General features: G+C 36.9%; 1 protein-coding gene across 23 annotated transcripts in view; it reads right to left on the bottom strand.

Moving 5' to 3' along the window:
• Positions 1–15,615, bottom strand: part of ncam1a (neural cell adhesion molecule 1a) — a 444,821-nt gene that overhangs the window by 45,291 nt on the left and 383,915 nt on the right. For 9 of the 23 annotated variants that reach the window (XM_030154161.1, XM_030154162.1, XM_030154163.1 and 6 more), the window contains one exon: positions 630–754. In XM_030154161.1, coding sequence (XP_030010021.1) covers positions 630–754 — 125 coding nt within the window. Of the gene's footprint in view, positions 1–629; positions 755–7,596; positions 7,600–11,746; positions 11,795–14,424; positions 14,461–14,686; positions 14,702–15,615 lie in introns of all 23 variants that reach the window. The other 14 variants (XM_030154150.1, XM_030154152.1, XM_030154165.1 and 11 more) reach the window with 9 other exon arrangements.

The following is a 15,615-nucleotide window of genomic DNA, read 5'->3' as shown; positions in this document are numbered from 1 at the left end:
TTGATTATAGTATACATTACTTGTGGTGGTGTTTCAATAATCTTATTCAATACCGCAACATTTATTTCCATCATTTTTTGGACACATAATGTTGCTGAACCTAAACCTTACCAACTGAACCAACCCTAGGTCATCACACTGCCCTCACTGTAGGCACTAAGCATGATGGGTAATCACTCCATCACTCTAGAACAGGGTCAATCCAGACTCGTCAGACCACATGACCTTTTTCCATTGAAACACACTCCAATCTTTTTGCTATCAAACTGATGGATGTTTCAGAAATGAGAAGCTACTCACTGCATCAGTCAGAGTTGAAGAGCTAGCTGCAGCTGAAACATATTAATAATTGCAGTAATTATCCAATGGAAGGATATGAACTATGCAATAAGTTAAATCAAGGTGTGGACTTATTTGTTGGCTTTCATGCCTATTTTAAAGAGTTGATTCTAAAGTCTCCTAAAATGAATGAATGTTCTACGCAAATACAAACTGACCTCAATGTTTCCATTAGGACTTGAACACTGAAAGGAATTAGTTCTTTGACTGTCACTGAATTTGCAATACTTATTGATGTTTCACTATGAACACAAAGTGGTGCAGGTTACCTCCTTGCCCAGTATACTCACAGCCTTGTATCGGATCAGATAATGTTTAATGGGAGAACCGCCGTCATCCTGCTTGATCCAGTTGACCTTAAGAGCGTTGCCGTTGCTGTGGACCTTGACCTGTAGTATGGGGGTACTGGGTTCCCCTACATGGGACAAAGCATGCAATTAGGATTAGTCAACATTTAAGTGATAAAACACAACCATTGCACTGTTCTTCTACTGTGTATGAATTAAATCGCTAAACTAAAAAAATAAATCAATTGAAGTTCACTTGATTGTCAGTTGTAATGAAAGAACACATGAATGTGGTGTTGTTTTACAATGTCTTTCATTTGGAACCAGCATTACTATCAGAGGACAGTGCAGATGGAGAGGGGATCTTTAATCCCTTTCTGTTGAATTTAAATGATACACACACAGTTCCTATTTGTTTACTCACTGATGAAAATGCACAGGGGAGAAAATGCTAATATCAAACCCCTGTAGTTATATTGGCCGCTTGCTAACATGCTAACAATGCTAATGAGCTGTAATAAGCTGTAGCTTTTTATATAAACATTCATGGAAATATGTTGATTGCTAAAATGTTCTTTATACAAAAACAACTACTTATAAGGTATATTTTCATAAAATGTGGTATCTGGAGTACTAGTAAAAGAGCACCTCTATACCCAAGGTTTAGCATCGAACTCAAGGGAAGTTAGGTTCTTTGTGTGTCTCATCACATAGTGAGTTTTTTGGTTTAACAAAAAACAAAAACAATTAAAAAAAAAACAAAAACAAACAACTATGCTTTAAGACTGCTTTTCATTTTCAGTGGAAATGTTGGAATACCATAATTGAAATGGGAATAGGAAGTATGTAGGTCTCTCTGGGGAGGTGACTCCTATTTCAAGCTAAATACTGTTCTTTTTAAGTTGTTTTTTAATCCCTTACTATTCTTTTACTATTGGTAATGCGATTGTAGTGATCCTGAAGTACGGATTGAAATGGATGTAGAAAGAAGCTCAATGGAAATCAGTGGGAGCCACGAATTATTGGAGTAAATATTTAGTAGTTGTCAGTGATATTATACTTACTATACATATACATAATATATCTTCTAATTCTTATTTTAGCTCTAACAATGATCTTTTCTTTTCCTTAATCCAGATGTTTTCACATTGTCACAGCCAAGATGCTACAGAATTACAGGATTTTATAATGTATCAGTGGTATTTGGATATGCAAAATCTATGCATATTACTGCATTATTATTATTGTGTATAAAAGAAAGGAGTGATATGGTTGGTAGAACAGAGGCCTAATACAGGAATACAGGAACACTGGTCTTGAGTTCATTTCAAATTAAAAGTCAAAAGGTGTGTCTAATTTGATTTATTTTGCTCTTTATCTTAGCTTTTTTCCCCCAATCACGTTTCCTCACCATAACCACACATTTTGTTTTTCCCTAAAAAGAACCAAACCTTAGCCATGACACTGTCAGAACATAAACGGAACTGTGACATTTTAATTCCAAGATTATTTCATTTTTTATTTAACCTTTATTTAATCAGGAAAGACTCATTGAGATTAAAAATCTCTGTGCCAGCAAATTTTGTGTGTATGGATTTTGGGAGGGACTGGACTTTGACCTAATCTATTGTTTAACCATGAGGACATGTTGAACAGATTTCAAGATGTCCCTATTCCACAGTTTAAAATGTGCATAAAACAATTGGACACATGGTTGTACTGTTGAGAGAAGTCAGATCAGAGGAAGTGTATGTCCAGTCATTTTAGGGCAGGGGTCACCAACCCTGGTCCTCGAGAGCTACTCTCCTGCATGTTTTAGATGTTTCCCTCTTCCAGTACACCTGACGGTCGTTATCAAGTTGCTGCAGAGCTTGACAATAGGCTTATTATTCGACTTAGGTGTGTTGGAAGAGGGATACATCTAAAACAAGCAGGATAGTAGCTCTCGAGGACCAGGGTTGGCAACCCCGGCTTTAGGGCATCATGAATGGACAGAGGGGGCAGCATGGAGCTGAGGTGGGCTTCACCTTCCCCCTCCTCATCCGCTCTGTCCTCTGGAGTAATGAGTGCCAGGTCTCTGGATAATGAGGCTGCATGCCTTGATTGGACATGTTGGTCTATTACATTTAATAACATTTACACAGTGTTGTGGGAAGGAAGGTCGAGGTGTTTCGTTACTGTAAAGGCTGCAAGTGACGACACTAACACTCCAAAATCATCAATTATGTGCATATTGGTTCCACATAGTTAGGCTTGTTATCATGTAATTAAAATGACTTGGGATTCTGCCAAGAGTCATTATAATTTACATAATCCAGAACATGAAGATACTTTATATGTAGGTTTTATATTGTGGGCTTTTCTATCAACAATACAAGCAAAATACATCTTAGAAGGACATTGCTGAGGATTTCATACACAGCATTTAACATTTCAAACATGTAGTTAACTGAATGAATATGCATGAAGGCACTCTTCTTGATTCTATGTAATCATCTGAGTGCACTGCTTGAAAAATGCATTCCACTACGCTACAGTGAACATGACAGTTGCTTGAAGTGAAGCAGAGTGTTAGTTAGTAACAGAGCAGTTAGACACAGGTACTTCAGCTTTGTTATCCATGAGCGCCATTTCCGTAGAGAATAGTTTGATACTAAATAAAACAGGAGTTAGAATGATGGAGGCTGTGGTAAGACATGTGAGTTCCACCCATGGCCTCTGGAACACATAAGGATATGATCCCGCATGCGACTCTAGCCAACTTTGAGGAGGAAGTGTTGTAGTTAGAGATGAGTTATTGAAACATGCTGCAAAGAGAAATGCAATCGGGGTCATTTGTCTTGATCTATAATTCCATGCAATATAAACCTTCATGGCTAAAAGTTAGCTTCACAAATCAGAATTGTGTGTAAAATTTATGTTTTTATTCTGTTCAGTTTATTATACAAGACAGGAGCTCAATGTACTGCAAATCAAGACATGAACAAATTTAAAAACAACAATTTGTCAACGAGATGCACACTGCAAACACAAAAATGCAGCTGGTTATAAAGACCAATGGCAAAAGTGCACATTTTAAGGATTAAATTAAGGTGGAGTTAATTGCAGCAACAGTTAATTAGAGTATAATCACTTGAAAGTAAGAGTCATTGTCATTTTCATTACCTTAGAATGAGCTATTTATATCTCTCTGTGGGTTAGTTGATTGCGTGATGGATTGGCTCGAGGGGTGGTCTGCAGTGATCAGTTCTACGTTAGAATCCTAATTTTCTTTCATACAAAATCTATGACGCGCCTATGAAAAAGCCTGTGCAATGCTTTGTTATAGATCAAATTACATAGAAGCAGAGCTGAGACAGAGACTTTCCTGATAATGGTTTAAGTGATTTAACATTTAAAAAGGAAACTGTCATGGTGTCAGCTTTATTAAGGTACAGATATGTTGATTTTCCTTCATCTGGTTGATTCAGCCAGGATGACAGTATGATGGGGCGACTTTGAGCTTTAAGACTTTTCTGAATTTGCATAAACAGTTCATTTTAAGTGGTACCAAGTTCTCAATAAGAGCTGTGAAATCACAATTCAGAGGACTGTGAAACGTATTTAGGCAAATCATGATTATCTTACTGGTAACATGTTTCAAAGAAGGAGCTTCTAGTGGACTGATCTTAGCTGTACAATGAAACAACCAATCACAGCAGAGCAAGTGACTGATCCTTCTGACTGATCCATTGGACCATCAACAAGTACCAGAAGAGCTGGAGGTGAGTATTTTTAGCCATATAAATGAACACTTTACGTTGTAGGTGGCCATTTCATGGTTTATTCTTATTGATTGTTAAGTAGATCTAGGGTGTAGCAGGAATCAAACTGGGAGATATCAAACCAAAATTATTATGTACTGTGAAAAATGTGCCACACAATTTGAAATAAGAGCACTAATGTTTTGTCACAACCAAGGATATTGTTATGTTTTGTCATCTTTTTATCTGGGACAGAACAAAATCATTGGCTTTACACACTGAACCCTTAAACAAAAGCTCTGCACATCAGCCTGCATTTAGTATCTCCATTTTATATGTGTTAACAAATTTTCATCATTAAGGAATCCTAATAGTGTTTGATTTTTGAGTGAGTTCATTTTTGTTCTATTGTGCTTCCACCGCTGTTGACTCTTTGTTTGATTATAGTAAGTTTCCTTATGTTCATTTCATTGCTGAAAATGATGAACGAATGTTTTATTTGTCTCCTATGTTGTCTTTTTTATCGTCCTTCATTTTGCAGTGTATTGAGCTCAGCTACTTTAAATTAAGTTAATGCTTAATAATGATAATATAACTAAAATCTGTAGTTTCACACAAAGTGTCACAAACATCTTCCATTTCTTTACTTAACAGTGAAAGTCATGTTATGTATAAAGCAAATCTAAACAGTACTAAGGTGACATGACACCAAAGACAGACACATGCAGACAGGACCGACACTGTCATTGGTAAAAACCAGTAGAAAAGGAGAATGCAGAAACAGAGAATGAACTTGCATGCTGCAGTAATGCAGTGGGCTGCTGTTAGTCCATTCAGTACAACACTAAGCTACATTCTTTTTTTTTTTTGGCAGGGGGGGAATTCTTTACAGATGCAGACTGCAGTCAGTGGCAAGAAAAGTCTAAGAAAATCGAAGTGAGTAGATAAAGTGAGATCTTTATCAAATGATGAAGTGCAATGTGTGAGCCTAGTTACAATGAAATGCCTGCTTGTTGTCAATGGAGCCAAAAAAGGCATATTTCTAAGGAATGAAATTAAAACAACCCATCACTACCTGGTATCAACTGGGCTCTGCGATTGGATTCTAACATATGTGGACTTTAACACATTGCTTATACTGAAAGACTGAGAACAAAAAAGACCCCATGAACATAGAAGAACAGAATCAGTTTTAGTAACATTTTACAATAAGGTACATGTGATGACCATTACATCACTTACTATTATGATATACATTAAGAACATATTTTTTTCAAAGTCACTTGTGTCTTTTTTTGCAGGACCATATACGTAATTAGGTAATTTACTTCCAATATTCCCTCAATAACATCCTAATTACTGCTCTTATCTATGTCAGCGTCAAACTACAAGGCAGTTAGTTAAGACCAAGACCTGATTTAAAAATATTAACATGCGTACATATTCTTTGTTAAGATGACCTCAGGTAAAGTTATTTGTTCAATATTAGTGCTGGCAGTTTTGAGTTTGTTACAGAGAAAGAAGACATATCATTCATTCATTCAACCTTGGAAAACGTTAATTGGTAAATCTAAATTACCCATAGGTGTGTGACTGTGTGAGTTTATCTCTCTATATAAATGAACTGGCAACACGTCCGGGGTGTACCCCACCTTCACCAACATGTTGCTGGGATATGCTCCAGCACCCCTGCGGCCCTCTCGAAGATATAGCGGTGCAGAAGATGAATGAATAAATGAATGAATGAATAGTACCAGAGGGGTAGTCAGTGTCCCTTAACAGCACTTAAAAACAGATTCATGTATTTTCTCAAATAAATGATAGCCAATCAGAATATGTGCCTCTGATAACCGCTGGGGAGAATATAAAAAAATAAAGTCTTGTCCCCAAATATAAGCTGGGAGAAATTAAAGGTGGATAAACTTACATAATAATCAAGTCAGGTAAGAATAGTATACACTTCAACTGCTTTAATATAAGAGATGTAAGAATATCATTCTTCTATTCTGAACACTGTACTAGATTACTCATGTAATTAAGTATTGTGGGATTTCAGCCAGTGCAGGTGTATATGTGTTAACACTACAGCCAAATGCAGTGACATATATGCACTTTTCATTAGGAACAGTTACAGAAAGGGTTGAGTTTGTACTAACAGTGCAAATGGAAACAGAGCAAAATATGTGAATTCTACTGATCAGAGGAATTTGAAATGAAGGCCTGCCTCTAACGCAAGCCTGTTTCAAATAAAGACTTCTTAGTCTTTGCATATTCATATACATTCTATCTGTGTCCGTGATGGAAATGAGTCTGGGTCAATCCACTATGAATGATAATTTTAACATATGGGTAAAAACTCCCTGGTTTGTGTGAATGACACTACTCAGTGGGGTAGTTGTGTTAGTGGGATATGCACATTTGGAAGTGAGCTGTATGTCTAAATGACTATAAAATACACTGATCAGCCATAACTGTAAAACATAACATCATGTAATAATACTGACTGTTGATTATTACAGTGCTTGTCCATTGATGGAATAAATAAAGCAGCGAGTGAACATGGGTTCACAGGTAAAAAGGGAAACCCAAGGATCTGAGTGACTTTGGACAAACTTGTAATGCAAAATCACAAAATCCACAAGGAATTCATAAACCTGATTTAAGATCTTGATTCAATTATAACTACAAAAACAGAATGATCAAAGTTTATATGGTGGTATTTACCTTGCACAGACTGACAGCCAAGAACACACAAATGAAATTGTCCACTATGTTTTAAGCTATAGATGGTCCTGTTTATTTAAGGGGGAAAGTCAAGTATGAGTATCAGTGGAAATCAAAAGACAAACACCTAATTTGTATATAAGAATCCAATCACATTATTACAGTTATATACCAGGTTTTTGATGATGTTGTGCAAATAAAAAAAAAAATCCAGAAAAACATTCATACCAGTTAGAAAATACAGAGTAAATCATAAGGCCAGTAAAGCTGATTTCATATCACAGTATTGGATGACACTTGAAAAAGGCACTAAAAGAAAGATATTTTTGCATTGCCAATTAGTGATAAAAAAAAGAGCAAAGCAGTGAATGAGGGCTTCTCTGACTAAAATGAATTACAGATGAATGAAAAATGGCCAATATTATGACAAAATATTTGACTGTGTCTTCTGTGAATCTAATTGGACAATGTTTCAATCTACAAACTAAGCAAAAAGACTTTACCTTCTGTTCGCCAGCGAAGACGACATCATCAGCACCATGCAAGAGCCACATGACAAAGTCACATGATGTTTACGCACATGATGAGAGGTCGAAGGGGAACGGTGGGGTCATGTGGGGGTGAGGTTGGGTTGGGGGGAGGGAGGGGAGGGGGTACATGGAAAACACACAAAACATTTTTGAAATAATGGAGACATGTTAACAGAATCCAAACAAAACAAACAGGGCCGTTAAAGCACAAAATGACACAAAAACAACACAAAACAACAAAAAGAAATCCAGAAATCCATCAACAGATTTTTGCTAAATGAACATAAACACGTGTCACTGAATATATGAAGCAGTTGCAGGCTTTCAGTTTTGGTTGCACAAGTGCTGAAAATTATCAAGAAAGGCATAAAGAGTAAAGACAGATTTATAATTTTACCCTTTTAAAATAAGATACAACCAAAACTTAACACTTGAATGCCTCATGCATCCAGATCATCAAAAGTTTGACGATACGAACCATGCCAGCTAACTATGACATAAAACACAGCAGACGATATGTGGAGCATCAGGGGACACCGAGTTTCCATCAGATGGCAGAATAAAAGCATTTGTGACATTGGCTTAGTGTGATGCCTTTAGAAACATCCTCTGGACCCAGGAGTACAACCCAGGCTGCGTCAAAATTAGACAAATATACTTAAATAAGTTAGGAACACCACAATCAAACACACATCAGGAAGACCAGGAATTAAAGGAACAAATACACGACATGAAGCACAATGCATAATGTTACTGGACCTTTGCTTTAGGATTTGTGCAAAACCACAAACTAAAGCAAACTACAGGCAGATGAGGCAACTACTAGTCATGGATCTCTACCAGTTGACAGGAAGTCATGTATGTCTAACATCTGTGTGCTATTTTTATTTATTTATTTTCCAGTTCTGCAATTCTACATGCTATTATAATGGTTTTGTTAAATGCTATTTGTTTTACCAGGTGATTTTTGCATTTACGTATATTCTCACCTGACACACTAGTCAGGTATTCCATTTTCAGAAAATCAGCTCAAGACAATGCTTGATCATTTATTTTATTGATTTTACCATAATTTCTCAAATATATCTCATTATCATCATCATGATTGCAAACTTTATTAGTGACATGTAGTGTTTTAATCCTGTGACTTCAAATTTCATACATTTGGACCAAGAAACTGAAGTTGTTCTGTCTTTTGTCCCCAGAAGTTAATGTGTTGTGTACATCGTATCATGTTTCGAAGTCTTCCACTGTTTATCATAGCCTCTGTTTTTACCACCTAATCCTCTTTGGTGCTGCTTCCATCTAATATTGCATTCTAGATAAATACACCAACCTGTTGAGCTCTCACAAGAATAAACATTCATTTGCAAAGTGTCAAGTTTTGCCATTCTCAAAGCTCCCACCAGGTAGAAGAACTACTTCACATGAGTAGAGGTTAGACTAGCCTCTGTCATGTGACTAGAGTACAAATGATGCAATGTGTACAGACTGCACTAGCAGTGAGTGTGGAAATGGGGTGATAATAACATAATATACATAGCAGCAATCGTAAAGCCTTTCTGCACAACTGGAACTGAACATATCAGGTAGCTATTGTCGCAGGTTCTCATTGGGTTTCCACTAGAGCCAGGGCTCGTGAATATTGATGGTAACAAAACATCTGACAGATGGCTGCCATGGGCATGCAGACAACAAACAGACAAAAGGTTCAGGGAATAAAATGACTACAATGCAAAACAAGGGATGGAAATCTGCCAAGGGTGATCAACGCCTTGGAACCATTTTTAGGGTTCTCTGATTGAAATGTCGGTCCATATGTGTCCTTCTTAATCCTTTAAGACCCACAACTATTATTGTCACAACTTCAACATGATTTTTTTTGTCTTTCCCAAATGAGTAATCACCATTTATTATAACATTATTCTCTGCACTTTGCATTTTTCAGTGAAAATCATATATTTTCCTACATTTAATTCAATGATCACACAGATGTTCATAGAAGTCAAATTAACTAAACAAAAAATATCTACAACCACTGTCATTTGTCAAACTGCATGGGTTTTTATCTAACTTTATTTTTTTGTTGATTGTGTAGCCTTTTTTATTTTTTCTTCAAGTGTGTTCACTTTGTAGATTATTTTGTTCATATGACTTCTTATTTTGTTGATTTACTACCAATTTTCATTCATTTTATCGCTCACTTTGACTAAGCATAAACCAAGTGTCCCCATTCACTGTCATTTATCCAACTACATGGGTTTTACTGGTGAATCAATGTTGTAGAAGATGACTACTATAAAATGTGAATCAGAAACATACCAGAGTTTAACCAATAAACCTAAACAAACCCTTTTAATAGACTGTAAGACTATATATATATTTTTTATCCACACCCTGTTTTGAACTATTTGACCAAAAATAGATTGGTTTGGAGAGTTTGCAGCCAAAAAACGTTGCTTTCCTCTGGACCTGAAGTACAAAACATTGAACAGAAGTTGTATAGGGAGGATGGAGAAGTCTGAAAAACTGCCTGAAAGCTAGTGTCCTGTGATGATTTGGTCAGATTCTGATTTTCAACAAAAGCTAAAAAGTAGCACCATTAGTAGATTCTGATAAAGTATTCAAAAGTCCTATTCACACCAGTATAACCTGGGGCTGAGGTGGGAAGTAATGAAGCATTTTCAGGTATCTGTGTTTTATTTATGTATTAACTTGTTTCCTTTACTCCCCAGATTTTAACAGAAATATCTGCACTTTCTACTGCTCACAGTTTCAGAACAGCTTCATTATTTTGGCTTCAGTCCCTTTGACAAAGAATGAGACACAAAATGACAAAAAATGATGGAAAAGATGGAACAAGACAACACGGTGAAAAAGGGGAGATATTAGTCCTGCATGAATCACCGTCTATTTGTGTGATTTGTACATTATTTTTTTCTGAGCAACCTCAAGAATCATGGAGGCTGTGTTTGTAATTATAAGATAAAGTCCTGACAGTGTTTTGGGTTCAATTTCCAGAGGCTGAATTAGCTACATATATGGACACCCATTCACAGAAAGACATCACAAGAGGGAATTCTTAGAAACATTAAATTATAATGAGATTGCTGATATGCATGACAGCATGAGAGAATGAACAGTTTTCTATCTTTCATCAAGTAGAACAGTTATTGTGGGGTTTCATATTAACCCATAAAGACCCAGATATTTTTGTGGTCATTTCCATGTGAATTTCTCTCTACATTTAACCTTTCCCAAATTATTTATCACCATTTATAATAATATTATCTGTATTTTGCATTTTTTAGGGAAAATTGTGTATTGTCCTACATTTAATTCATTGATCATGTAGATGTTCATAAAAGCTCAGAGCAAATTCAAAAGTTATTATATCAGAAACAGAAAATTGAGAAAAAAGTGAATTTTTCAGCAAAATATATATTAACTGAATCAAGTGTTTCTATCCACTGTCCACAGTATTTTACTGGTGAATGTTGTAGATGACGGTGATCCCATGTTCAATACAGAGCCTCTGAACATTCAAATGGGTCAAGTCTGATGACCATGAAAAAATGACAAACTGCATTTTACACCAAATACTTACATGTATTTATAGAATTAGTGGAGCAACAGGTATTAAATACTTTAGATCAATAGATAATTTATGTTTATGGTGGATGTTTGGGTCTTTGCAGGTTAATAGTAAGCCTTGATGTCATATCTGAGGGCGTTGTCAGTGAATTTGAGTAAAACACAGACTGATTGTCCTGTGCAAATGCACCACAAAACACAGCCAGTTTACAAATCACAGTCAAAATCAGAGTCAAATCGAAATACCACAATCAATTGAGTACTTCTTGCAGAAACAGTGTGTTAATGACACTATACACAAAGCTACAGTCAGTCTGTTTAAACATAGGTTAGTAAAACATTTGTCTTTAAGAATTCAAGACTGTTAGCAAAGCTGGTAAGTTGCCATTTCATTTTTCTGTTGGCTCCAGAGGGGAGCTGAGCTGCTCGACTGTGAGCCACACCAGACTGATGGACACTAACTACTGTATGAGGCCAGGCAGGCAAAACACACAAAGAAAGAGACACACTGCCGGGCTGGCATACTCACTACGGGCCATAGTGGTGGCAGCGATAGTGGGTGGAATCTCTGATGAAACTGAAACATGGTGAGAACAAGGTGAGATGTGCTGGAACTGTTGGTTCACTTCTGACTTAATACAGCCCTCTGAAACACTATGTTCCCTTTTAAAGCTTCTGGGAATCCATCCTCTGTAACTGCTGTGATACAACAACAGGGACAGCTTAGAGTCTGTTTGTATCCAAGCTGTGTCCATGAGCCCTGACATTTGAAGCAACAGATCTATTTTCTTCTGAGATCCTTTAGAAGACTACAGGCCTTTCTCAATACAGAATCCCAATTTTAAACTTAATCTTGAAATAAGAATGCTACTCATTTGTAGAGTCACAAATATAAAAATTCAACCACACATACAGTGACCGAATGCTGTTGTTTGATTTTTTGTTAGTAACAGTATACTTTGGCATTTCCTTGATTCTTGACAATGGGCCAAATTTTGAACTTCATTAAAAGAAGAATCTAGTACTCAACAACTGTTTTCAAGCCTTAACTCTGGCATTTTGGCTTTAGGACGGATACCAAATGGATTGAAAAATTTGGAAAAAAAAAAAAAAAAAAAAAAAACAGCTGCAGAGATGTATGTCAGGGGGGAAAAATGCGTTATTGAATAAATATAAAGTCTCAAAAGGCGTGAAAGCTGTCAATCAAAGCCTGCACTGTTGAGATTAAAGCTTTGTGTCAGGCCTAAAACATTATTGACAAAAAGGACCAGCATTATTAACTTTGTTTCCTTTTTTTTCCCTTCCCAAAATAGCATTCACCAAAAAGTGATGTACATTTGAGTATTTGAAAATAACTTTTCTTCTGTCACGGCTACTGGTGCTAAATCTTAATAAGAATAGAGGTTTGTTGGAGCCAGCGTCTAGTTGCACATAGCAACACAGAGCTAAGTTTCATGAGGTTGTTTCCCCTTGGTTGTTTGAATGGTACATGATGGGCATCTCAAAATACCATCAGCGAACAAACAGAATGAGAAAGGCAGAATGGGAAATGCCTCCTGTTCCAGTGTGGGCTTCTATGATCCTCCACCAATACTAAAACATCAGTCTTAATGAAGGTGCTGACCTTAGAACTGAGATCCATCCTTGGCTGTTTATGCTCGTTAATGTGAAGGATGGACCAGTGCTGAGAACACATTCCGCTATACTGATGAATAAAAGTACAACATATGGTTGAATTTAGATTATTTGTTCTTTTATAATGGTACAGCGACTGCCTGTAAACCTGAAAAGGAGCTTATCATAGAAACAAAGAAGACAAATGACTGTGCATTCTCTTAACAACTTTGCAGAGCTTGTGAAACTTCAGTGAGTTGATTGTTGAGCAGTGTTCGTACTGCACTGTTATATATTCAGCAGGCACAGTACAGTGTCAGACTCCTTTTCTTTTGTAATTACAGCTGCCAACAGCCTTTTGTGTTAGTTTACAACAGAAGTACCAATTTTTAAGCAATTACTTAAATGCTGACTGATATGTACAAAGTTTTCCAGGGTTTTTTCTTTCTTCTTTTGCATATGTATAAATGCACTTTGCAATCCTTGTTAGTTTATAAACTTTGTGCTTATGTGTCAGAGTAGGTATTATATCCAGACACCTGCAGAATGTTCTGTCTTATTCTGGCCCAAAGAAAGTCAACTATGACAGCAGACCATAATGTGGATACGGGGTGGCTGTGGTTGGGTCGACCACAACCTGCTTCTCCTGGTTTTACATCTAACTGTCATTGGGTAACACACTGAACCCTGAGCTGCTCCACCTGGCCCCTGGAAAGCACTTTACAATCAGGGTAAAAAAAAGGGCCAAAAGATGTATCTGCACTTTTTCAACTACGGCAGTTCCAGGGCCAGTTCAGAGTCAGTTCACTGTGTTTCAGCAACCAAGAACAAGTGCTTATGTCGAGAGCTGGGCAGCACATGATGTAGGTGACGGGTTCACTGGAGGAGTGGCTTGTGGTGAATTTTCAGGTATACCTTGATAGGTTTTTGTTTAAACATTCATTAATGTTGCGATTGATATATTTCTTGATATAATTATTGTCATTACTTAAAAATAAAGATGTGAAATTTGGCAAATGTGCGCAGTCCAGTGGAGTTGATAAGGACCCCCCCCCCCCCCCCACACACACACACACACACACACACACTTTCACTGCTTAAGACAATTAGAAAACTGTACACTGTGCTAATCATACCATAGTCCCTTTTTTCAGTCTCATGAGAAAATTAATCTGTTATTGACATATAGCACAGCATATTTTTCTGAGCACCTATAATTCTAGGATGAGCTTCAGAGCTGAACTCGGCACATTAGCACCACCTGCAGCCCAACACATACTACAAAGACTGGTTTCAATTTGCATTCTCCTGACCAGGAACACCCAACAGTCATAATGCTCAAATTACACTAAGGTACAATAGAAATGTGGCAGATGCACAAAGATTTGTGAGAACTGTTGAACTTTTACATAACACATGAGGCTTGACTTGATCTTGTCCATATGTACAATGCATTTTTTTCACCAGAGAGACACCACAACTGGGAGGTTATTAGTAAGCAATACTAGAGGAGGCACTACGATCTACACTACAAAATGACCTAACTGTCACAAACAAACCTGACAAATCAATCTATGAAAGAACTACACAAACCTGAAGCCACGTTAGAGTAAAGAAATGGACTGCTGTCTGCAAAATTAACACAAACAAGTAATAGATGAATAAGAAAAGAGAAGGTTTAAAGGGTGATAGTGTACAGAAGATTCTGTGGAAGACATTATCTAATCATCAAGTTTATTATACCTTGATTTTGAAATCCTTCTGTCACACAAAGTAAGAAAGAAATGCAAATACATGGAACAGGATGAAAATGAAGGGGCTGGATTAAAAAGGAGGCAAACAGAATGGAACTTACTTGTGAAAGAATACCCTGAGCAGTCCAGTGGAACAGAGAACAAATGGAATACCATGATGAGAAACAATGAAACAAAGAGAAGAAACAAAGGCAATGAAATGAGAAATATGAACAGTGAAAGAGAGACTGACTCTGTCCCATCACATCATTGACCCACTGCCACAATACACCACTGTCTAATTGGACTTCCGGTCTTCTTGTTGTTCTGTTTCTAACTCTGACTAAGATTCCGCTGGACTGTGTGAGAACATCAGACTTAGATTTGCCTTATGGCTGTGAGTGGGAGTCAGTGTTATTAAAGAGGTGGCAGGTTTTTGCCTGACAGTCAGTGTCAGCTCTGAATGTAGGGTGACCAATTATACTTTAAGATTGTATAGTCACTGTTGAGTTTTCATATTCTGCCACTTGGTCCTGAGCCCTTGACATCCATTTAGAATGCACTGGTATTCCCACTACAGTGACAGTTTTCAACATGCAGGGTACTAGATATGAGGTAATGTCAGCCTTTCCACATCTGAAATTATTGACATGGGCCATGGAATTATTGTAAAATAAGCAAAAACCTTTGTTGGAGAAGGCTGCAGTGATTATAGGCGATCACTACAGTTTGTGGGTTTGTGTTCCATTTCATGCTGTATTTATTTTTGCATGTTGCCTCAGCACTGTGCCTTAACTTAACCAATCTGCAATCATGGCATTACTTTGACACATTTTGGACTGGCCTGCATGTTGAACACAACATTAACACCCTCAGAAAACGTCAGTATGTGACAGGTTAAGAGTGTACAATCCAAATAGGTTTCTCAAGTCAATTTTAATTTTATTTCTTTAACCTCCTAAGACCCAGCTATGGGTTTTCTGTCCACATTTGTGGACAAGAGTTTCACAACTTTATACAAAAAAAAAGAAAACTTTCCACCACAAAGACA

This window comes from Sphaeramia orbicularis, chromosome 14, assembly GCF_902148855.1.
Source record: "Sphaeramia orbicularis chromosome 14, fSphaOr1.1, whole genome shotgun sequence".
Taxonomy (NCBI): domain Eukaryota; kingdom Metazoa; phylum Chordata; class Actinopteri; order Kurtiformes; family Apogonidae; genus Sphaeramia; species Sphaeramia orbicularis.
Note: the sequence above shows the minus strand (reverse complement) of the source record. Positions and strands in the feature narration are given on the sequence as shown.